We start from the raw sequence: 26,411 nt of genomic DNA, 5'->3' as shown, positions 1-26,411 counted from the left end.
AGCCGGAGTCGCTGCTGGCGCAACTGCGGTCACACTTGGTGTAAATCTCGTGAATGCCGAAAACGTAACACGGTGCTCCGGCGCGCCACGTCAGCCAAGAAAAGATCAGAATGGTTTTGAGCAAAAAACTGCTGTCATGTCTCTTGGAATGATAGGTTGAATGTGACCTTGAGTTATAATATTTGTTTTCTTTTTTACATACGGAGCATGATTGGGAGTAGGCAAGGTGATCTCTTTCACAGTTAGCGCAACAGGTTTCTGAAGCACACTTGTCGGATACATGTTCACAGGATGCGTACTTCACACACCTAGAAAACCCTCTGCACATTTGGGATCTGTGTCCAAAGCGCTGGCACTTTAAACATCGGCAATGATTCGGTACATAAGGTCTGGCTTGAAGCTTACAGTAACTGGTTTCAATGAAGTCAGGGAAATTGCTTGTTACGAAGGTAATTATGATATGCTTTCTTGGGCTCTCTTTGTCATCTCGCCTTATCCTTAGTCTTTATACTTTCACTACATTCTGTTCCTGCAATCCTTTGAGCAATTCATTTTCAGTTGGCACAAGGAAGCCATCATCAGATATGACACCACACACTGTGTTCCTCGACCTATACTGATACTGGGATGTGACCAAATGCTATGAGTTTTGAGAGCTTGTCGTACTGGCTCTTGTCCCGAACTTCTAGAAGGAGATCGCCACTACCTATCATTGTTACTTTCATCATCATCATCAGCCTGACTACGTCCACTACAGGACAAAGGCCTCTCCCATGTTTCGCCAGTTAACTTGGACCTGTGCTTGCTGCTGCTAATTTATATCCGCAAACTTCTTAATCTGATCTGCCCACCTAATCTTCTGTCTCCCCCCAACCCTCTTGCCTTCTCTGAGAACCCAGTTAGTTACCCTTAATCACCAGCGGTTATCCTTTCTACGCGCTACATGCCCGGCCCATGTCCATTCCCTTTTCTTGATTTGAACTATTATATCCTTAACCCTCGTTTGTTCCCTAATCCACTCTGCTCTCTTCTTGTCTCCTAATGTTACTCCTACCATTTTTCTTTTCATTGCTCGCTGCATCACCCTCAATTAAAGCTGAACTCTCTTTGTAAGTCTCCAGGTTTCTGCTCCATAGCTAAGTACCGGCAGGATACAGCTGTTATACACCTTCCTCTTGAGGGATAGTGGCAACCTACCACTCATAATATGAGAGTGCTTGCCAAATGTGCTCCACCCCATTCTAGTTATTTCAATCTTGTGGTTCGGCTCCGCGGTTATTACCTGCCATAGTAGACATAGTCTTTTACAACTTCAAGTGGACTATTAGCTATCTCAAAGTGCTGCTCTCTTCCTAGGTTGTTGTACATTACTTTCGTTTTCTGCAGATTATTTTAAGACCCACCTTTCTGCTCTCTTTGTCTAACTCTGTGATCATGAGTTGCAATTCGTCCCCTGAGTTACTCAGCAATGCAATGTCATCGGCGAAGCACAGGTTACTAAGGTACTCTGCATAAACTCTTATCCCTAACTGTTCCCATTCTAGGCCTCTGAAAACCTCCTGTAAGCATGTGGTAAATAGCATTGGGGAGATTGTATCCCCCTGCCTTACACCCTTCTTGATTGGTATTTTGTTGCTTTCTTTATGAAGCACTATGGTAGCAGCTTGTAGATTTCCTCTATGGTAGATTTCCTCCAGGATGTTTATACATATATGCTTCATCGACGCCCTGATTCCGCAGAGTCTGCATGACTGCTGATATTTCTACAAAATCAAACGCCTTCTCGTAATATATGAAGGCTATGTATAGTGGTTGGTTATATTCTGAGCATTTCTCTATTACCTGATTGATAGTATGAATGTGGTCGATTGTTGAGTAGCCTGTTTGAAATCCTGCTTGTTCCTTTGGTTGATTGAATTATAATGTTTTCTTAACTCTGTTAGCAAATACTTTTGTAAATAGCTTGTATACTACGGAGAGCAAGCTGATCGGCCTGTGATTCTTCAAGTCCTTGTCATCTCTTTTCTTATGTATTAAGATGATGTTAGCATTCTTCCAAGACTCTGGTACTCTTCCCGTCAGGAGACACCTCGTAAACAGGGTGGCTAGTTTTTCTAACACAATCTGTCCTCCATCTTTCAGCAGATCTGATGTTACCTGATCCTCACCAGCAGCTTTGCCTCTATGCATGCTCTTCAAGGCTTTTCTTATTTTTCTATCATTACTGATGGGGTGTCATCTAGGTTACTGCTAGTTCCTATAGTATTAATGTCGTGGTTGTCCCAGCTAGTGTACAGATCTCTCTAAAACTCCTCCGCTATTTTAACTATCCTATCCATATTGGTAGTTACTTTGCCTTCCTTGTCCCTTAGTGCGTACATCTGGTTTTTGTCTATCCTAAGTTTTCTCTTCACTGCTTTGACACTTTCTCCGTTTTTCAGAGCGTGTTCAATTCTCTGCATGTTATACTTTCTTACATCGGATACCTTACGCTTATTAATCAACTTCGAAAGCTCTAGCACTTCTGTTTCGTCTGTTGTACTTGAGACTTTCATGCTTTGACGCTTCTTAATGAGATTCTTCATTTCCTGGAAAAGCTTGCCAGTGTCCTGTCTAACTTGCGCTGCCTCCAACTTCCACTGCACACTCTGTAACGATACTCGTCAGATTATCATTCATTGTATCTACGCTAAGGTTGGTTTCCTCAATAAGAGCCGAGTATGTATTCTAAAGCGAGACTCTGAGTTCCAGTATCTTCCCTCTCAGCGCTAGCTCATTGATTGGCGTCTTGCATATCAGTTTCTGTCGTTTTTTCTTCAAGTCTAGGCGAATTCGAGACCGTACCATTCTATGGTCATTGCATCGTACCTTGCCAACCACTTCCACATCTTGCACGATACCTGGGTGTACACTCATCATAAAGTCTATTTAGTTATTATTTTTGCCATTAGGGCTCCTCTATGTCCACTTACGGTTTCCTAGTTTTCGGTAGAAAGTATTCAAAATGCATAAATTATTGCGTTCTGCAAATTCTACTAGTAGCTCTCCTCTGGCATTTCTAGTAACGATGCCATAATATACTACTGCCTGGTCTCCAGCCTGCTTTTTTCTCTATCTTTGCATTAAAGTCTCCGATCAGTATAGTATGTGTTTTTACCTTACTCATTGCCGATTCCACGTCTACATAGAAGCTTTCAACTAAAGCGTCATCATGGCTGGATGTAGACGCGTAAGCCTGTATCATCGTCATCTTGTATCTCTTACTGAGTTTAATTACGATACCTGCCACCTACCATTAATGCTGCAGTATTCCTCTATGTTGCCAGCTATGGTTCTGTGAATTAGAAACCCCACTCCCAGTTCTCTTCTGTCAGCCAAGCCCCGATAGCAAAGTATGTGCCCATTCTGTAGCACCATATAGGCCTCATTTGTCCTCCTAACCTCACTAAACCCCATTATGTCTCATTTAACACCCTCTAGCTCCTCGAATAGTACAGCTAGACTTACCTCACTAGATAAGGTTCTAGCGTTAAACGTTGCCAAGTTCAGGTTCCAATGGCGGCCTGTCCAGATCCAGAGATTCATAGCACCCTCTGCTGCGTTGCAGATCTGACCGCCGCTGTGGTCAGTTGCTTCGCAGCTGCTGAGGACTGAGGGCCGTGAGTTAATTGACATTTGCATGTGGGAGGTAGTGGCCAGATACTGCACCAGGGTGGTCAATCCTTCTCTGGTGAGAACCCCCCCCTCGTTAGCTCGGGTCTGTGGTGTCGCTACACACCAAAGGCTTGCTTACACAGATGCCCCTGCGGTCCATTGTTACTTTAGCCAGGGCCAATTTCATCTGTGAAAGTTTTCGAGACAATGAATGATGAAACGGATCGGACTGATTTCTGTTCATTGTGACTGTGAATTACATGGTACTTGGGGAAGGTCTGTTTGGGCTGTGCAAAAAAGAAGTTGTCATTGGTGCGCCACCTTTTCAAGCAGCGACGAGGGAGTGCGGGAAAAGGATTTTCCATAGAGAGCATTAAAATTCGGCGGCAATGGTGGCCACCCACTCCGAGCTTAACAAGGGGACGCTACTAGGTTGAACAAAAAACACTTGGAGACGCTAGCCATGCATCGCCTCTATAACCAAATATAACTACCCTAGGCAGAGCAACTACACAAGGTTAACCCTTGCTGCCAAGAAAACAGGAAGTAAATTAAAAGAGTAGAAGACAGGAAAAAGTAAAAGAAAAAATGGCAAAGATGTAGGGAGAGAGAGACACGAAAAGTCGACTGCCGATTTCCCCTGGGTGGGTTAGCCCTGGGGTGTTGTCTACGTGCTACTCAGGTCAAAGGGGTGGGTTACCTCTGCCAAGAGGCACTAAAGGTCCCATCACCCGGCATTGGCTCAACCCCTAGGATCCCCTTCTCCCTGGACACGGCTCAGCCACGCACGGCTAGGCGTAGGAGGGAGTCAAACTCTCCCCCCCCCCCCCCCGCCCCGTCAGCTCAGTTCCGTGATGTCGCTACGCACCAAACGTCTGCTTGTGCAGATGCCTCTGCGGGGTTATTCTTACGGTAATCACACAACATATGAAGCGTAGATTTGTAGTATTCTTTCTTTTCTTTTTGTTCAGTACATGCGTTAGTATGAAATAGTTTTCTATGTTGCTTTTTGTGTTTACAATGATTGTATGATACATTCACATCAAACAATTTATTATGTCACTTATTGTATTATTTAAGTCCTCTTCAAACTGCCTACCTGCTTAGAACTAAGGGTCCGCAGTATGTAATAAATAAAATAATAAGTAAATAATTCTGGTTTTAAGCTCTGAAACATTTCTGTTAAAGGCTAGGACGTGCGCTTTCCTGCCATTATTTATGTAGCGTGAGCGTATACTGGGGCCCTTGTCACTTTATAAGCACCTGATTTTAACCTTCCCCATTGTTCTTTTGATTAATGTTTGCACATAGCTAGGTTTCTCTTGCTACTCTTATATAAGCTTGTTTGTGGGGAACTGATACTGGCGCCAAAATTGCTCACTTTTCTCTGCATTCTGCTTCATACTACTCAGTTCTGCAGCAATGTGTTATCGAATTGGGATACATTATGGGAACAGCAGTTGTGCAACTGATTTCTCATTTGTTTTTTAGCATTTAGTGTAAGTGAAAAAACTGCTGTGCATGAATATTTCTTGAGATAAATCTCTGTAGCCAGCATAGGCCTGCGAACTTCCATGAGTCGACTCACTCGAACTCAGATCGAGCCGTGAGCCTGAGTGAGTCCGGGCAACTAATATTTTCGCGGGTCTGAGTTTGAGTGAATCTAGTTGAAGAAAATTTTGATGAGTGTGAGTCCGAGTCAGTTCAAAGCGTAATGTATATTCCTTGAGTGAGTCCGAGTGAGTTTAATTTTGCTTTGCCAACCTAACGTAGCCAGTGAGCTTAAATATAGGTTCATTCTCTATTGCTACTCGAGTGATATCACTTTTGTACAAGTCTATACCAGCTTACTACAGTATGTACAAATCCATATGCTAGCGTTGCCACACCTGCCATGCGACTCACAGCCTATAGAGTGGCAGCGCTGCATTCACATACTCGGAGAACTACTGGCAGGCTCACTCACTTTTGCGACTGCTCCGCTTGGTTAACTACAAACATTTTGAGCTCTTCAATGATGATGATGACAATCGGCACTCCTGGCGAATGCATTGGTGCTAGATTGCCAAACTAGAGCCCGCTTTGGGACGAATACACGAAGACTTCCGAGAGATTTCTTCCTCGGTCGTACAATCATACGAAGTGGTCGAAATTCGGGAGTCTCCCGGTCAAACCGGGAGACCTGGCTGGTATGCAAATGTACTTGCAGTGAAACTTTCTAGGGGCCAACGTCATGAGCACAGTCATTTGTTGCCTTACAACAGGGTTGGGGCATGCACTAATAACTGAAAGCAAGCTTTGAGAAGACGATGCCCAATTAAACTATCGTGTTCTACTCTCAAAGGCGAAGCTCAAGTATCCTCCAAGTTTTATTATTTATTTGCCTTTATCTCGAGAATGATTGTTCACAGACAATGCTAACTTTCCACTCACAACCAAGACGCCGACATCAAAACTTCTGTGAAAGAGGCTATCTACACTATCGCATTAGTAGTCATGTTTTATGAGTAATGTTAGTACATTATCTGCATTATAAAAAAATGTTTTTTATCTCTATCAGTCCAAAAAGTGTTTTTTGCAAAAGCAAATATTACTATTTATATTCAAAAAAATATTTCAAGTATCTGTTTGATTTCAGTTTTTATGTGTATTCACTTGGAAGTTGCAATTTTGCTATATGCACACCCCTACCTGTCCACTGTGCACTTAAAGAAGAGGGGCCATTTCTTGGACATCTTTCTGCCATGCAAAAATAATCACCATCTTTCTGGCCTGAGTTTTCTTCCTTCATAACTCGTGCTTGGCACTTTACTATTCAAAAGTCCATGTCATGCTCATAACATGCTAGCTAAAAAAACAAGGAAACCACGCCAGTTAGAAGACAATAGTGGTTGTGGCATAGAAAGATGCCCATAATACACCTTTGTTTTTTAGTGGGTTGCCAATTCTAATAATGGCATTCCCTTTTCTAAACTACAGGACCATATGCACAGTCACCTACATAATAGACACCGACAGGTTTGCATTTGAGGAGTATTATATGACATAAAAACAATTTACACTACTGCTCCACAACGGGTCCATACTTGGGCGCGCGTTATTTTTGATATATATTAATAATTTCCCAAACTGCCTCACTTTGTACACAAACCATGCCACTGTTCACACTTCCAATAACAACATAAATGTAGGAACAGACACACTACACAAAGAACTAAATATTAACTGTCGGAGCAAAGAAATAAGCTGCACATAAAACTAAATTTACGGTTTTTTTAGTTCACACTGTAAACCTTGATCTGATGTTCTCTCAGTGCACTCATGCCTATTCAAACAGCTACTAGCAGATAATTTACACATCAAATCACGTTAACAATCCACTTTTATTGCTGTATTTTTGTACTCTGTATTTTTGCATATTTGTTCTACTGTGTTTCTTTTTCTTTTTTTGTATCTAGTGATATAGTTTACTGTTGCTTATTACTGCCCCCCCTATGTTGTGAAATAAATGATGCTAATGATGCAACTTCTACATTAGACAAAATATGTTGCATTCCAGCATTTACATTGCACTGACCATTGCAGGTTGCAACATGGAAGGGGACCAAGTCTGCATACGGTTGAAGATTGAGCACCACTGACTCTTGAGGCTCCTGAGCATCACCCGTCCGGAATGGTACTGAGCGGTGCTTAATTCTAAACAAAGAGACAAAACAGCAGTTGTGGCCACAGCAGGTGCTTGAAGCAGTACCATTCAAACTACCGCAAGAACAACCAAACCTAATCAGTTCACTATACACTGCACAGACTATGCGGAAAGGATGAAACGGCAAAGTTTCAAGACTACGAACTCTGATGCAACCTTCTATTCTTCGCAGACATGAGTGTTATTAGGATTTTGTCTTGGGTTCCCAGGGAGAGAGAGCCGCTTTTACACCTGACCCCCTGCCCAAGACCATGTTCAGAGGCAACAAATATTCAATGTGGCTGCACTGCATTCTTTCAGTACTTAGGCAAAAGCCCTACCACCAACCATTTCGATAAAATATATTACTGATGAGCAGAGACCGGATCTTAAACAAATGCCTATTTTGTTTTTTGTGTTTCCATCGTGTCGCTTTGACATAAGAGTCTGAATAAGAGGCAGAGGCTAAGAAGGGCTTTTACAATTGTGTTTTTATAGTGGCTATAAATGCCTGTTTTTGGCGTTCACACTTAAAGGGGCCCTGTGACACTTTTGTCAAGTAGCTACGGAATGGATTCACTAAAAGAGCCTATTACCTCACAAAGTCACCACCGCAAAAATTTTTCGTATCCATCCGGTACGAGTGGAGTTACCAAGATTTGTTGCACACTACAATTACATTCTCTCTTCTATCACCCGGATGAAAGCGCTGGAAGCTACACAGGGAGGGGATGCAGGGGAAAGGGAAAATACATTATGTGCCCTTTGTGAGCTTGAGCACTTTTCCTCTTTTTTTTCTTTGAATACGCGGTTTTTCAGTGCATTTGTGCACGCACACGTGGGCAATTTGCGGCCTCTCACGGCGACCCCTGTAATGACTAAGTGCGCCATGCTCAAATCAGCCAATGGCCGATTGAACAGCTGTGATGAAAGATTTTGCATTTCTTTTTGTCATTTGTCGACAGAAGAGAAAGAAATTTTTAGCTGAATTTGAGAATTTATTATGAATTCTAAGCCGCCTGTTGCACTATAATATTTAGCTCGCCTGTTTTCGGGAGCATCTACACCGATCAGCAGTGTTTTTTGACCATGCTCAAAAAGTGTTGCAGGGCCCCTTTATATTGCTGTAAATGCCTATTTTCAAAATCCATGCCTATATGCACACTACTTACGCTCAATTTTCATTTTCGAGTGTGCTTCAGCACCGTTATTCATGTCATAGAGCAAGATTGACCTTTTCGGACTCTACGAAGTTCAACCAAGTTCTCTGATTCAACCAACTTCTGAAAGACAACCACTAGCAGCCGTGAAATGGGACGCAGCAGCGACCATACGCGACAGCACTGACATATGCGAGCAGTTGGTAGAGGAGGAAGAGAGTAAATATACGCGACAGCACTGACATGATGTGAGCAGTTGGTAGAGGAGGAGGAGAGTAAATGATACTATTTCTGCAGCCCTAAATGGGAGGGCATCTCAGCGTCTCGAAGCAAATGAAGATACCAGATGGAAAAAGGAGAGAAGAGTGGCGTCTATGGCTGAGGACACCTTGAGCAGCTCATAGAGACGGTTGTCCAATGCCTTGAAAGAATTGTAGTCATCGCAAGCCAGATGACTTCCCGTCGGAAGTATTGTAATGAGCTCTCCAACATATCGGGTAATTGAGACTGTCCCTGTCTTCGTAGCAAATCAACTCATGGATAGCATAGATTTCTTTTCACTTCCTAAGTAAAGCCACATAGATGGAAAAATTAAGGCTACAGAAATCTCAGCGATTAGATGCAAAATTCAGCTGCCAGCGCTTTCTTGCAGTAACTATCAATGATTGTCTGCCGAGTGTTGCGTTTGCACGTGTCTTTGGTAAATATTTCAGGCTTCTGCTTGCACTGGCTTGACGTGCAAAAATAATGCTGTGCTTCAGCTGCCGTTTGTTTTCGTCTGGTATTGAAGCAGGAAGATGCACGATAAAAAGTATAATCAGGGGCACTGCGAAGAATAATGACTAATTTAGTGTTGTATAGTAGTGTCAGAATGCAATGCAGCAACATGCATAAACAGGAGAGGGCTGCATGAGGAATTGGCGCTGACACACCATGCATTGATTCTAAAGCAAAGGAGTAATTCCTCAAGTTTTGAGAAAAACAAGGCTCTTTCAATATTGCAGGCAGATTTAAGTGAGCTAGTCAAACAGAATATGAACATAAACTAAAAATAGTTTAAGTTCTCTTATTTGTAGCAAAATTTCCTGCATAATGAAGCCCTATGCAAGATTTTATTTGACGCACAGGTAGCAGGCGATAAATCAGAAGGGTGCAGGAAAATAACAATGGGGCCAGAATTCCACCTCTGTGAGTCTCAAATAAGCAGGGAACCCTGAAATGTAGAAAAGGCAGAAAATTGCCATTCCTAAGTAAGTTTCAGATGAACAGACAACTCAGAATTATATAAAAATACAGAGAGAAATTTTCGAAAACTTTTTCTTTAAGTTAGGGACGTACCCTGATGAGAATTAACAAAAAGCATTGCATCATAATTCTAATATTTTAGAGGAACCAAATTTCTTCTTAGTGAAGCTTTACAAATAGACATTGGTTTAAATCCAAAGTACCTTATACGAGTCACACTCCTCAAAAAGGCCTATAAAAGATCAATTAAATTTTAATTATTATTCAATAGATACACATTAACTTCATTATTATTTCATGAATACAATTTCCCATTTCACTCTTTATATCATAACCTTGATCTATTTTCATTCCATACATAGTGTTATGAGGAAGTTGAAAAATTCAATGTCTGTGCACAGAGACAGCATTAAAATAAGGAATCTAAAAAGCACCATAGCCCATACTAGTGCCACTATAGAGTTTCCTAAAATTAACTAGAGGGGTCTCTGGTGCTGGGATCATTCAATGACCATGAAAATGATGGGTAGTACACGGAATTGCCTACACATCGTACTTGGGAGAGGCGAATCGTACTTGTGGCTTCGTTTATTGCTGTGTTTCAGTTTCGTTTCGAAAGAAAGAATGAACCGTTTTGAACTTCGTGACCCGATTTGAAATGGTAAGCCTAAAATATTAAGATGGCAAAGTGTAAGTGCTGAACATTTGCTGATTTTTGTTTCGTGACAAAACAGCTTCAAGCCCCACAAATACAAACTGAACCTGAGTACGAAGATTAGACAAATCCGTGTACTACTCATCATTCCCATGCTTGCTGAAGCGTCGTGCGTAGCAGCTCCCATAGGCACTAGTGCCAGAGTTCCCTTTAGTGTATATTTACGAAACTCTATGAGTGCCACAGCTGCTCGATCTATCCGCTTTGTTGGTGCGGCCTGCCGAGTCATCTCTCAAACAAAAGCTCACTCACAGGCCACGACAAGAGGTGAGGGAGCTGCGCATTGGCGAGCTAATTTCCCTTGCACCTCCCTGCACCGCGTCGCGAAAAGGTGTAATTCTACTCATCCTCCCTATTTTGTGACAGTCATATCCTGAGTATGTTCCTCGCCAACTGGGTGGAGTTCTTAGCAGCTTGCTAGAAAACATACTCAGACATTTTTTGGAAACTGTTTTTTCGCAAAGATCTCTACTTGTGAAATCTTGTGACATTTCACTAATAAATGATGCATATGTGAGGCTAGTTACAAAGAATCATAATACTGATAACTGTCCGATTCCCATTCTACCTACACGTATGTTGCAACAGAAGACTTGCTGGCAAGGGACGGCTGACAGCCAACCTTATAGACAAGTGGGCTGTCTACTATCTATGTGCCTTAGCAATGTCTACTGTGGTCGTGCATTGAAGTCACATACTGTTGAGGTTAAAGGCATGAGCCACGCAGAGATCGCAGCCTATCACCATATAACCTTGACGGACAGTTGTCCAGCAGGTGAAGAATCATGGTGCCATCACAATGCAGCCAAGGCCAAGGCTAAAGGAGATCTAGAACCTAAGCCTAATTATAATTTGCCAAGCGATGTAGCTCAAGCCCTCCTGCCAGTTTACCAACGGCTGGCTAATTATAATTTGCCAAGCGATGTAGCTGAAGCCCTCCTGCCAGTTTACCAACGGCTGGCAGAAAATAACCTCTTGCAAAGGTGTCTGAGAGATAAAACTCTGAACTCAAATGAGAGTTTTCACTCTGTTACCTGGAGCTTGGTGCCTAAAGAGCAGCACTGGTCTTTAGTTGATGTGCAAGCAGCTGTAGCAGAGGCCATGCTGCGATTTAACACCGGCAACAAGCATGCAGCTACAGCTGTCCTCAATTAAGGGCTGAACGTAAGTATCACACCAACTGGTTCAAGTAGGGCAGAAGAGAAGGATTTGCGACCAAGCAAGGCCTCTTCTAAAAAACGGCCAGGCATTGCCGAAGCAGTGAAAAACGTCTATGCATCCTGACTGACTATTCTCCGAGTGCATTTTCCAGAGGTTTCTTTTTTTTTTTTTTTTGAAGGGGGGTACAATATCTGCTTAGCTATTACTATTGCGGAAGGTGTCGCTCATTATGCATTTTTGTTACAGCAGACTCCTGAACCTTCCATTATGATTTTGGTGTATCATTCTATGCAATCAACCCCATGAATATTTTGTGAAATGTTTTTGCTGATTTTATCAAAATGGCATTTTTGACATATTTGCAATCTGGGAGGAGCTATATCTTTGGTTCTACTCGTTCAATTGCAATAAATCATTTTTTACCAGAAAGGTGGGAAATTGAAGAGTGCAATGGGCCTAAAATATGAACAAATAACAGGAGATAAAATTTATAAAACTCATAATTTGTCTTAGGTGCCCATTTTGATTTTCAGAATCAAACGTTTGACATGCTGCAACTTGGACTGAAGTTTGTCTAAAACAACTATTTTGTAACATTGCACTTTTTGATCATACCAAATCATTTTTAAAAGTTACTCTGCTCCAGAAGACCCAGCACTTTTGAGCAAGTGTTCCTCCCAACTAGTCTCCACTGAGGCTAGTTGAAAACGTATTTTTATTTGTCTGGAAACTATGTATTACAAATGAAAATCAACTGCATATTTGAAATCAGCATATTAAATTACATAAATACTAGAGCAAGTTTGATAAGAATCTGAGCACAAATAAAAAACAAGTTTTTAAGTAGGTTGTCCCTCTTGAAGGCGAAGCTTGAGCAACCCCCAATTTTACAAAAACCATTCCTGATTATTGTCTGATTGACATTATACTCAGATATAGTATATCACAGAAATAAGTACATCATGACGCACAAATAAATACGCACAGTATACCTTTACAAATGAAATACGCACTAACCTTTGCTATTTAGTTGACACAAAACTTGGCGCCACCACATTTTAATTATTCACAATAACAGGATTAATGCAAAGTTGAGTTGTCATACGAGCGAGATCAAGATGAGGATCTTGTGCTTCCTTATTGCTTAAATCGGACAGCGAAACTCGTTGTGTGCATCTAATGGAGAGCGTGTACAAAGAACCTTCTGTCTCAAAAAAATTGCTTGTGGGACTAGTTTGTAGTGCATAGCTGGCTTTGACATATTACCTATTACTGCAAGCATATGTATTAAGCATTGCTTTACCTCATGTGCAACACTAGTCTAACGATGTACATCTAATAAACACGTGAAGTTTTTTTTCTTGAGAGAGAGAAACTGACAAAAGCATACATTTTTTTTTTGCTACTGCCAATATCATTTGGCCTGCTCAAACAATTTTTTCACCACTGTGCTCGTGTCACAAAAAAACAAATACCTAAAAAATCTAATTGGGGCTAAAACCTACATATGTAGCCTGCTATATTGGTATTTAAGAGTAAATTTAAATTTCGCGGGGCTTGAAATAGCTTGTAAAAGCCTAAATCACAATTAATGAAAGATATAGATACAATACAAATCTTTGTTCCTAATAGTAATAATATCTCAGGTTTTCGATGCTAAAGCTGCAGTATGATTATGTGCACCACCGAAGTGGAGGGCTTAGAAAATTTTCAACCATCTGGTATTCTTTAATGTGCATTGACAATGCATAGCACATGGGCTTTAACTGCCGTGGCTGCGAACGTTTTCTTTCCAGTGTTCGTCATATTTCTCGCACTAATATGTATCGCTCGGTCATTGTCCACTAATCGAGCTAAAATGATTCAACTTGTTCATGAGAACTTGATAAAGCACTGATCAGAAACACATGAAACCACTGGCACAGCTCACTGTGGCTGATGGGAGCTTTGGGAAAAACACCTGCGTCACCGATAGCTAGCACCATAGCCGATGCGGCGAGTCGAAAGAAAACTATTGCTCTCACAAACAGAGAGGAGCTTTCGGCAGGCCGCACCAAGCTAGTGCAGCATTTAGGCAAAAACAAAAAAGATTTATGCTAGCTCTTTTAAATAGCATTTGAATAACACTATTGAATTCTTAAAAATTCATGCCATGCCAAACAAGAGCTTACCTGAGCAGCTGGACTATGCCAGCACAGCAAGCAACAAGGGCAAGGCCTGCTGCCAGACAGCCCATCACAATGGGCACAGTGTCCCTGCTGTCAAACAGAGGGGTCCCAAATGCATTTGCAACTGTAGAAGAGCAAAAATTTGAACATTTTAAGAAATACTCCTCTAAAAACCTGGCGATTCACTTTGCCACCCCTCATACCATGCATAAGGTTGAATACTATAGCACTACACTTGGTAAAACTGCATTTCCAAGTGCTCCCCAGTGCTGAGCAAGAAGAGTGCCACTGACAGCACACTGCTACTATCCCCCATATCAAGTAACTCAATGGTTGCCTAAATGCTGCAGGAACTACCAAGCAGAACAAAAGCTGCATCAGCACTTCTTGGGACGCACACCCAACCGCTGATCATTCAGCACAATAATTATAGGTACGTGGTTGCGACTTTGGCGGCCTGACAAAAAGCTGCACATGTTCTTATGCGCCGGCGTGGCTACTGCCAGTGATGAATGCCCCCAAACCCACAACTTTGGCTCAATTTCTATATAATATTATCAGGATGGCTCAGTCAATTTACGAGTGTTGAAGATTGGGCGAGTTGGTTCATTGTACTTGAACTGGTATAGCGCATTACGGGGAAGAAGAAACGTCCGAGTAGACCGACACAAGAGGACAGAGCGCTCTGTCCTCTTGTGTCGGTATGCTCGGCCGTTTCTTCTTCGCCGTAATGCGCTATACCAGTTCAGTCGATTTGATTTGGCGCACTTTACCGCTGTTGGCGCAGGAGTGGAATCACTGCTTTTTTTCCAGCAATGTTAAATGCCCATGACCTGCTGCTCAATCAGCCATCTTCTATTTTGGCCACAGAGAAACTACCCAGCTGGGAACAACTTCAACGCCCCCAACAGCTAGCAAAAGCAACTTAATTTGTAGGCAGAACTTCCAAAAGTGAGAGAAACAGGGACCACCAAAAAAAAATGGGGCAATGCCCAGACAGTGCTCTCAGCACAGTGCAAACAGTATATTCTTGGTATTAAAGGTGGAACAGAGCCAAGAGAGAGATGGAGAATGCTAGGAGTGCGCAGTGCGGGTGGCACCACAAAACATCTTGCTTTCTTCTCTCGTTTAAAAGATTTTGTGGCCTTTCAACACAGGCCCCCAGCTACCAGACTTCAATTATCATAATTCATATAGTGGCATGGGAAGCTTTTAGTAGTAAGCAGGTTATTCCACCAGAGCAAATATACAAAAGTTGACAATGCAGCAGCTTCTCCAAACATTTTTTAAATTGGTATCATCAGTGGGTTTAACTGCACCTTACTTGCAATGCCAGCCCTGACCTACTAGTGTGTCATCAGCTACACGTTTTTCTGCACTTGTGTGACAAAATCAATGTGAACTAAGAAACTAAGGACATACAGATTAAACAATGAAGGTATCAAAAAAGAAGACAAATACAAGTATTTGAGTGTTATGTTTTCTCATCACACATCAACACCTTTTTTTCTCAACACATATCACACATCAACACTTTTTTTTTTTCCAGCTGTGACAGCGTAGCGGTCAAGCAACTCACACACCTGAATTGTCTATTTACAGTTTCTATTGGCTGCGATTTTTGGTAAGCAATAAAGTGCAATGCTTCAGGAGATAGCTCGGGTATTTCGCTCAATTGGATCACAGTTGGCTAATTCAGTGCGCACAGAGGACAGCTGCTACTGCGCACTGCCAGCCGTTGGACACGTGTGGTTCTCCTATCAGCGTGTCAGGACAGCGCGGCCTTTAGTACTGCCGGCATCACTGGGCTGCATAAAACAAGCTCTTTGGTGGGTGTGCATTTCTTTCGGCAGCACTGGCAGCATAGTGGTCAAGCAACTCCCGCGCTTTCAGTGCCCATTTAGTACAGGTTACTTCTGAAACACTAGTGCCAGTTTCTGCGCCATTTATTTTGCCGCTTCGTCGCTGCCACTGCTGCCTTTGCCTAGTGTTTGTGTTGTAGTTCTGTGTGTGTATATTGATCATATTTTTGAGTCATGCAGAAGTTGGTCAATGAATTACCGTAATTACTCGAATCTAACGCGCACCTTTTTTCCGGTTAAGCGAGTTTATAAATCGCATGCGCGTTAGAATCGAGTACGAAAAAATGAATACGGTTATTCTATTGCCATCGGCATTTCTGAAATGGCCGCCCCCTACTAGCGTCGGCCATTTCTGCCTGTGTGTTTCCCATGTGCGGCACTTCGTACGTGTGCTGAGGAGTTCGTCATCTTGTAGTGCATTAGCATCGACGGCATGGAAGGGCGGACTCCAAAAACTCGACGAGTGCACCACGATGCCGCTTTTCAAAGAAAAGTCATTGCGTGTGCCAAAACGGACGGAAATCGGGCCGCATCGCGGTCGTTCAGAGTTTCCGAAACGTGCGTGTGGGACTGGCGGAAACAAATGCAGACGATTGTCGGCAGCAAAGATTCACGCAAAGGCTTCAGTGGTCTACAGCAGGGTCGGTTTCCGCAAATTGAAGAGCTGCTCGGCGAGTATGTGATTGAGCAGTGAGCGGCACAGAGGCACAGCGGCCCATGACGACAGAACTGCTCTAAGTGAAGGCTATGCAGTTAGCCTTAGAATAAGGGCTAATGCGGAGCCAGTTTAAAACGAGCAGGTGCTGGCTAACTACCTTTATGAAGAGGAAAGGCGTTTCCCTCCGAAGGCGAATGGGCATATGCCAAAAGTTGCCGGAGGAGTACGAAGAAAAGCTTCACAGTTATCAAAGGTTCGTCCTAAACTTACGGCACAACAACGGCTACCTGCTTGGGCAAATCGGGAATGCCAATAAGACGCCTCTTTACTTCGACATGCCTGGCACCACAGCCGTTGAGAAAAAGGGGGCGAAGCAAAATCGCGTGCTGACATTGGGCCACGGTAAAACTAGAGCGACGGCAATGCTCCGTTGCCCGTCAGATAGGCACAAGCTTTTCCCGTACCTCATATTTAAACGGAAGACGCTCCCAAAAGGAGTCGTTTTCCCGAGTGGTGTGATTGTGCGGGCCAACGAGAAAAATGGGTGCGGGTTGCAATGGATGTCTTACTTTTTTTTTCGTCGTGGAAACCGGGTGCGCGTTACAATCGAGGGTGCAGTAGAATCGAGTAAATACGGTAAGGAATGAGCTGCAGCAGGAGCTAAAAATAGCTCACGAGGCTATAGAGAGGGATTTCCACGCGCAGGTGAAAGCACTGCGAGCGGAACTTCATGATAATGCTCATAGTATAGAACACATGAATGCTGTCTTTGAAGATACGCAACAGAATTATGATGCCATCAAGACTGAGAATGCCAAATCAAGGAAGAAAACAGTAATCTACACACTGAATTTGGTGAAATCAAGAAACCCCTTGCAGCTGCTGAGTCTCCTCTGCAACACTCTGAACAATATTCGAGGAAAAAAACATTTAAATTAAGGGTAATTAGGAAAACTCCAACGAGGATATAAGTGCTCATTTTAACATATAATGTAGTAGCGCAACTTTGACGAGGACACAGAGGATAACAAAACACGACACTCGCTACACTCGCAACTAATTTTATTTCAGAAGCAGCACTTCATATATAACCCAAACCCCTAGCGACACAGAAAAGAAATACAAACATAGAGTCATTGGAACAAAACCTGTTTGAAGTGATGGTATACACATTTAACATTACATGTAGGTGTTGTTATTGGCAAAGTAGGGCTGCTTTCGGGAGTAAACGTACCAGATGACATGGAGGCCTGTCACCCCATTCATGCTAGAAACAAGCCAGGCTGTATTATTGTGTAGTTCACAAGACGGCAGTAGCGAGATGACCTCCTCTAGAAAGCAATAAAGCTGCGCCTTAAGAACAGTGATTTAGGCAACAACTCAGCGTCGCCTGTCTACGTCAATGAGCACCTATGTCCTACGTTGAAACCTCTTCTTGGAATGGCTGTAACAAGAAAGAGAGAAGGTGGATAGAAATACGTATGGTGCTGCAACAGGAAGATCTTTGTGAAAAAATCAGACGGCTCAGACACACTTTCTATAAAACAGGAGCACGATCTAGAGAAGATCCAATGAAAAGATCTGGGTGCTTATCGAGCACAGTTTGAAGGCATCCAATACAAGGGAAACAAATTGTGGTGGCACATTTCAGCTAAAATAAACACTAAAACAGGTTTAGCTGAGAAAAAGTGGGCATAATTGAACCTAACACGATGAATGCGAGTGAACAATCCTTATTATATCTGCATCAATTTTTGTAGAAAAGTTCTGTGAAGGATATAAAATCATCATTTTGGTTTAGCTGTTAATGAGCAGGCATTCAAAAATGTAAGCAGTTTTTCTAGATGCAATGTTATCGGGTACCGTCAAAAAAAGTTGGAGTGTTACCGGGTGGTAAACCCACTGATCATCAAATGTTGGTAACCATTTTGGTGCAGCAGATACTGACAGGTTTTACTGCGATTCGGCAGTCATGGTGCGTTCTTTTGTGTGCGCTAGAGATAACCAGGGCGTGCTGGTCAATATTATTTGTTCCCTGAAATACACTGCAGGAAAAACATTTTTTATTGACTTCTGATGCTTTCGATGGGAAATGAACCCGTAAAAATGATGCAAGTGGATGAACTAATCGCTCAGTATGAGCACTGCTGCATTTTGTCCATTTTTTATTCAAATACGGTCGCAATAAGTACGATAATATCGAATATTTTTTAGCCAGGATAAAATTTTTCTCATAGTAATGTTCATGGACGTGTGGTTTACCTGCAATAAAGATGTGTTTAAAATGCACGGATAAAAGTCTTATTTTGTAAACCGCCCTGAAAAGCTTGGCGAAGGCGTATCTATTTTAGCCTCAAATAGCATGCAGTGGAAATTACTTTCTGACTTCTGCTGCTTTACTACTAACTATGCAGCACTTGTTTGCGGATCTCGGAGAAGCTTGTTTTGTGTCTGCTATCGCCCCCATCGCGGTAACGTTTCTCTTTTATTCAGCTTCTTAAATTCTATGCTGGAGTTTGAGAATGCTTACAAGTATCAGATAATCTTGGGCGTCGATTTTAATATTAATTTAATGGCTGATGATCCCAATAAAGCCACCTCTGAGGCACTCTTAGACATACACAATTGTCAAACTGTAATCACTTCTCCAACGCAACTGGTAAAAACCACAGAAACACTTATTGATCTCTTTATTACCAATTTGGATGAAGCATGTGTAAACTCTGGTGTCATTAAAGTGATCATTTTCCCATATTTATATATATAAATGTCTCACCTGAAATTATTCACCACTCTGATTCAGCAGTGATGTTTTCTCTTACTGGTTAATAAATGCTTTCACGCTAACCACTTTTCCTGTCTATTCCACGTGAAACTTGGGTTGATGTTCTTATCGAAAGCACTCCAGAAATTGCCTATGACACAATTTTTGAAAAACCTATGTCTATCTACGACGCATGCTTTCCACAAAAAACATTTAACCGACCAAATAAAGCTTGTAAGCCATGGGTAACGAGTGAAAATTTGCTGTTCATAAGGAAACAAGACCAGCTGTACAAAAAATTTATTCAAACTAGATGCCCCCGATGGACTCAGTGCCTTTAACAACATAGAAATTATGTAATTAAAAAACTTTGTACAGCTAAGAACAGGTATTATTATTATAGACTCGTTACTTTGAGCAAAAGCTCCAGGGACATGTGGCGCAAACTAAATACAAGGGCGAGATGGCTGAGACTGAATTGGGAGCAGTTTTTGGAGCAGCAAAATTCCAATTTCGGAGCAGACAAACCATCCTTAGGAGCATGCAGTTAGCGTCATTTATATGTCGTCCTAGAAGATTGAAAAACAAATTTTTAGCAATGTGGGGACACAAGTGCATATTTTAAGTTTAGTTTATAATACACATAACAGTGAAAAAAACTTTGAAGAAAGTTTTTCAACAGATTATTGCCAGGTATGAACTGTGCTACCCTTTATAACAAACATGTAAAATAATATTTCTAAAAAACGTTTCGGAAACTAGGTTCTACGGAAACATTTTAAAAAGAAAAGCGCATCACACTCAGAAAGAATTTTAAAAATCACGATTGCACAAGAATCGTAGTTACATAACAGGGGGCCTTCGCTTAAAAACAGTGACATGATTTAGCATACTACTGCTTTGACTTTTTGTACATCTCCTTCTCTATCTGCTCAGCTGTACTGTTGGCATAAGGTCAAGTGTACTGCAAGCATTGAACAGACAACAAAAGTGTGCTACACTGCTGTTCACAGCCAGATCATGCGGAATCGCTTTCAAGAGCATAGAACGGGAGCCAAGAAACCTTGCTGCACCGCCTATCTCATAAAGCACGTGCACATGGCACGATATAAGTGAATATGGTACTAGGTGATAACGTCGCTTGACGCGTGCAACTATGCGTGCAACCACGCGTTAGTATTACTGCCCACGTTGGCCTGTTCCATCACTGTTCATCTAGAACTCCTGGTATTACATACACTTTGAAGCGGGCGTCCGAAAGCACCGCAATGTTTACGTATGCCACGCGAACGCGATAACGTTAAATCTGAAAAATAGTGCCGGTACGGTAAGCGGTACAGGTAATGTACTTATTGGCGGGTGTGCACTTCCGCTATCCCGGTAAGCCCGCTATCACAGTATTTCCTGTATACCATAACTGGCTAGTATGTCCATGCAAACAAACCACTGAACGTACAGATGCCGGATCGTTGGAAAAAAGAAAAAATGAAAAAAAAAGAGGGTGTATGCCAGTCACACTGTGAAATGGCTGCCGACTCAAACACCAGTCGAACGTGAAGCTAAGCCTAAAAGCTCATGTAGCCCAGAGCTAGCACGCAGCGACATCTCTTAAAGTGCTCGTTGTCAGTTTTGATTACAAAACGGGGCAGTGGCGTATCACTGTTTATGAAAACTGTGCCACGTGATTGCCAACGGGTCATGAGTCACGAATAAAGTGCTGAGGTGCCCACTACTATCGTTTAAACTGGTTTACATGGGCATTCTGTGACCATGAGTTCGTAAATCGTGCAAGCTTGTCTTCAGTACTGCTACCAAGTGGGTCTCTCGCTACCTGAAGATACCGAAGTGCGGATTAGGCATGTGAACGGTTTTTTAAATGCAAAATACAATGAAAACTGGCCAGTCAAAATAATTAGTCGCTAATGGGGTTAAACCGGGAGCATATTACGTGCGTTCTGTCATTCAAAAAACCCAGTTTGAGAACCCACGCACCAGAGCACCCAGGAGACATTTCACATGAAGGCAGATGACTCCAAGTTTACGCAACAAGGTACTCGCTCTTGCATACTTTCAATCTATTGTCATTAGTCTATATTGGCATATCTTAAATATCAATTTTATTTATTTATTTATTTACAGGTACCTTACAGGCCCTTGGTTAGGGCATTGAGTAAGGGGGGCTAACAAAGACATGTACAACAAGTAAAAGGGCGAAAGGTGCCAAAACGTAAGCTCGAGACATGAGTAACAAATAAACAAGAGATAAGTAAGTATAAATTGACATCATACATCGTTATCAAAAAACTAGAAAGATGCAGTTCGTGGCACGCAGCAGTTAGGAATTGTACAATACGTGTAAGTTAAATTGGCACAGATTGTGGTATAATACACTGGAAAAATCATGAAAGTGCTTGCAGGAAGTGTGAACAGTTCGTCCTAAGCAAACAAAAATAAAGCACAAAAAATAAGGGGGCAATAAGCGCATTAGAAAGAAACTTTTTGCACAGCATTATGAATGTCATATACATACAAGAACGAAGCTGTGAACATGAAATTATCAAACAAAATGTAAGACCAATTTGTTGCGGAAAGAAACAGGGTTAGTGTCAGATACCAAGTTATCGGGAAGATCATTCCACAACGTGATGGCACGAGGCAAAGCGGATGCGTTAAAAGAGTTCGTTTTGCCGTACATGCGCGAGAAACTAAGCCGGTTGTGTAGTCTAGTTGATAAATAGGAGGGTCGTTCAATTGGAAGTCTGGTCATTTTAGTGCTATTGACGTATTTATGAAAGAGGCATAAAAGAGAAATGTTGCGGCGAGTGGATAATAATTGAAGTGAATAATCCATTTTAAGTTGTGTTACGCTGCAGCAGAAATTATAATTACGAGAAATGAATCGGACTGCCCTATTTTGAACTGCCTCGATCATGTTGGTTAAGTAATTTTGGTGGGGGGACCAGATTGGTGAGGCAAATTCAAGTTGAGGTCGAACAAAAGTTTCGTAAGCTAGTTTTCGGACGTTAGCGGGGGAGGAATATAAGTTACGGCGTAGGTATCCCAGTGATCTCGAGGCATTTGCGCGGATGTTAGTGATGTGAGAGGACCATGAAAGATTTTGTGTGAAGTGTAGGCCCAAATATTTGTATGTGGAAACATGCGAGAGCGGGTCATTATTTATACGGTATGAAAAAATGGAGGGGTCATGCTTACGGCTAAACGAGATGGTTTTGCATTTTGATGCGTTTAGAACCATTTGCCACGTCTCACACCATTTCATAATTACATCAAGGTTTTTCTGTAGTGCGTAATGATCGTTAACATTTTTGATAGGGTGGTAGATTATGCAGTCATCGGCAAATATTCGTATGAATGATGTGACGCCATCAGGCAAGTCGTTTATAAATATAAGAAATAGCAGCGGGGCGAGCACGCTGCCCTGTGGCACCCCGGAAGTTACATGGCATATTGACGACGAATCGTTATTGATGACAGTGAACTGTTTCCGGAGAGAAAGAAAATTTCGAAGCCATGATAAGGTTAGTGAGTCTAATTGAAGAGCAGATAGCTTTGAGATTAGGCGGCAGTGGGGCACACGGTCAAACGCTTTCGAAAAGTCAAGAAAAATGCAGTCTATTCGGAGGTTATTATTCATGTTCGAGTGAAGGTCAGTCGTGAATTCTAGCAGTTGTGTCTCGCATGACCAACCTTTCCTAAACCCATGTTGGTTGCGGAAAAAGAACTGGTTAGACTCAAGATGGTTGTAAATGTGCGAAGCGATAATGTGTTCTAATAGCTTGCAGCAAATGGATGTAAGTGAGATTGGACGGTAATTTTGGGGTAGGTGTTGGTCTCCAGACTTGAACAATGGGGTAACTTTTGCAACTTTCCAGTCGTCAGGTATCTGCCCAGACTCTAAAGATTGTTGAAAAATATAGCGCAGAATGTTACTGGTAATGGAAATTGTGTTTTTTAGTACTTTTGAGTTAATATTATCAGCCCCAGCGGAGCTAGACAGCTTCAGCTTAGTTATCAGACATTCTATACCTTTAGCTGTAATTTCGATAGGTTTCATGTACTGGTAATCATAATCGGGCACGTTAGGTAATGTGGATTGGTCTTCCCGAGTAAACATTGAGGCAAAAAAAGTGTTAAAAGCAGAACAACACTGGCTGTTAGAAAGAGGTTCGTGATTCTCATCATGTAAGGTAATGTGGTTAGCATCCCGATTGCGAGATATTTCACGCCAGAATTTTTTTGGGTTAGTTTTTAGGAGGGAGCCCAGGTCTGTTGAAAAATATTTAAGTTTAGCAGAACGTATAGCTGCGCAGTAGGTGTTTAAACACTGCTTATACTTATCCCACGCACTGGCTGTGCGCAGGCGTTTAGCATTTCGGTAGAGACGTTTCTTTTTATTTCTTAGTTGGTTGAGTGACTTAGCGAACCAAGCATTACACTTGTCATTAGATATCGAAATCAAGGGAATGTATTTATTAATCAAGACGGTCATTTTGTCACGGAAAAGTACCCAGTTGTCGTGGACCGAGCGATTGCTAAACGAGGTCAAGAATACCTGGTTAAAGAATATTTCAAGTTCATTGTTGATTTCGGCATAGTTAGCTTTATTATAGTCGCGAATTTTTTTAGTAGTTTTGCCGGAAAACGTTACAGGAAGATCAAGGGTTACTTCAAGAAGTCTGTGATCGCTAAGACCTTCTCGGTAGAGGACTTCCATGACTGTATCAGGGGCTGAGGTCAGTATTAAATCTAAAATATTATTTCCACGGGTGGGTTTATTGACCACCTGTACAAGATTTAAGTCAAGCGTTAGGCTGATAAACTGGGATGATGTGTTACAAGGGGAGAATAGAAGGTTCCAATCAATCTGGGGAAGGTTGAAGTCTCCAAAAAGAAAGACAGTTTTAGTATGGCACAAGTTAATGGCATCAGTAATACTTTCCCTCAATTCAGCTATGAAACAACTATTGGAATCAGGAGGGCGGTAACAGTTTCCTATCAGAACGACGTTAGTAGGGCTTGTTTTGCAAGCAACCCAAATTATCTCAAGGGCCGATTTTGTGTCGACAACGTAAGAACAAATTGTTTTTCTGATGCCCAAAAGAACACCACCACCTCTTTTATCAGCGCGGTCTTTACGATAGATATTAAAGGTGTTAAAATTTGGTAAAATCTCGTCATCGTTAATATCAGGTTGCAACCACGTCTCAGTAAGCACGAGGACGTCAGATTCGTTGTCGTCTAGCAGCGAACCTATTTCTTCTTTTTTAGGCAGTAAGCTACGTATGTTTGTAAACGTAAAAGATAATGAAGTTTTGTAAGTAAGGGGATTATCTTGGAGACACTCTTCCGCGCACGCGTAGCTGCGGTTTTTGATATAGCGCTTCGTAAGAGGCGGAGGATATAAGAGCTATCTTGTCGACAGTACCACTTTGTTCGTAATACTATCAACCACATACGTTTTTTTGTCCATGTGTAAAGTGTCGACGGCTAAGTAGAATCTGGTGTTCTGAGCTTTGGCAAAGTCGTACAATTTTTTCCTTATTTGCCTGGTTGTAAAAGAGAAATCTTCACTGATAGACAATCCCGTTCCTTTAAGTTTTCGCGCTGATGACAGTACTTCCTGTTTGTCCTTGAAAAATGCAAATTTTGCTATTATGGGTCTATTTTTACCTTGTGTGTATTTCCCTAATCTATGTACGCGTTCAAAATGCGAGCTGGTTTTTCTTAACTCTAATTTGTTCGAGCACAAATTAATTATTTTTTCTTCTGATTTGGCCCAATCTTCCTCGGGATCATCATCGAGTCCAAAAAACAGCAAGCTTGACCTTCGCTGTCTATTTTCTGCGTCATTGCAACGAGACGCGATTGTCGTAACTTGATTGGAAAGTTCAAGAATTGCTTTTTCGGCTGTATCAGTATCAGCTGTACTGAGGGAGGCATAGTTTGATTCTAGTGTTACAAATTTAGCTTTCAGCGCAGAGATTTCATTAACATAAACTTCTTGTCTCTCTTTGATGCATTTAAGTTCTGCGGTGAGTGTTTCGTTTCTCTCCTCAAGCTTGTGGATAGTCTGGAGAGCTGCAGAAAAATTAATTTTAATTAAGCACTCTTTTTCTATGGTGGCCTTAAACAATAGGGAGTGAACTCTAATTAAATATTTAATTTCAGCAGAAAGAAACTGCACAATCCTGTGCAGTTTGATCAAGATCACTGAAGAAACAAAAAAATGTCTAAGACCAGTCTGCCTCCTTAAGTTACAGCCATATACAAGAAAGGTGATAAAAATGATATTGGAAATTACCGTGCAATCCCAATTCTCGCAGTGTTTTGAAAAGGGTTCAAAAAATAATTTAGTTTGATTGATTTCTCTCACTGACCGTTACAGCATTTTAACGGATTCGCAGTACAGTTTTCGAAACGATAAGTCTACTGAGCTGGCATTGTTCACGCAAAAAGAAATAATTCTTGACATGTTTGGAAGTCAAATCTTGGTCCTTGGTATCTTTTTTTTTTATTTCACAAAAGCATTTGATCTTATTACCGGCAACATACTAATTAAAAAATCGTAACACTATAGCATTCGCGGAAAAGCTTTGTCGCTTATTTCATCCTATCAGCAGCATCGTTCATAGTTCTTCATGATTAATGGTCACTCATCTAACCAGTCCTCCTTTATAACATTCCTTCCCCCTCTCCCTTCCCCAGTGCAGGGTAGCCTACTGGGGCTCAGCCATGGTTAACCTCCCTGCCTTTCTCCTTATGTTCTCTCTCTCTCTCTCTCAGTCCATATAAGTGTACCACAGGGGAGCATTCTCAGTCCTTTTCTCTTTGATCTTTCTATTAACGACATTGTTAACACTGATTGTAGGGCAAAACATATACTATAAGCTGATGAGGCTAGCCTCTTTTTCGCTGGCTCGAACATTGCGTGCCTTTCGGATTGGGCAAATGAAGCACCTCATTTCATTCACACGTGGACTACTAGCATTGATATAAGCGTAAATACTACTAACACTAAGACTGTTTTGTTTCACTCGCAAAACGAATCCTATGCAGTCCCTCGATCAGTGCCTAATAATTCTGAAATAGAAATGTGAATACTTTCAAAACACTAGGCATATATTTCTCGAGTAACTTGTCTTGGGATGATCGCATCAATTATTTGCTGAAAAAGCTGTCAAAGGCTGTCAAAAGTTATTGGCCTCATGGGTCGACACTGCTTTGCCCTCCGACTTTCAATTAACAACATTTTATACAATGCCCTATTTTCCTCTACTCCGACCTATGGTGCACTAACCTGGAGGAAGACAACAAAAGA

At 41.8% G+C, this 26,411-nt stretch overlaps 1 protein-coding gene across 1 annotated transcript in view; it reads right to left on the bottom strand.

The window, feature by feature from the left end:
* LOC142777397 (uncharacterized) overlaps positions 1-26,411 on the bottom strand; it is a 58,200-nt gene that overhangs the window by 11,753 nt on the left and 20,036 nt on the right. Inside the window, exons 4-5 of the mRNA XM_075881746.1 lie at positions 13,792-13,912; positions 7,232-7,350 (exon numbers count right to left, since the gene is read on the bottom strand). Coding sequence (XP_075737861.1) covers positions 7,232-7,350; positions 13,792-13,912 — 240 coding nt within the window. The remainder of the gene's footprint in view (positions 1-7,231; positions 7,351-13,791; positions 13,913-26,411) is intronic.

Source organism: Rhipicephalus microplus, chromosome X, assembly GCF_043290135.1.
Source record: "Rhipicephalus microplus isolate Deutch F79 chromosome X, USDA_Rmic, whole genome shotgun sequence".
Lineage (NCBI taxonomy): Eukaryota > Metazoa > Arthropoda > Arachnida > Ixodida > Ixodidae > Rhipicephalus > Rhipicephalus microplus.
This window is presented reverse-complemented; position numbering and strand designations above follow the sequence as displayed.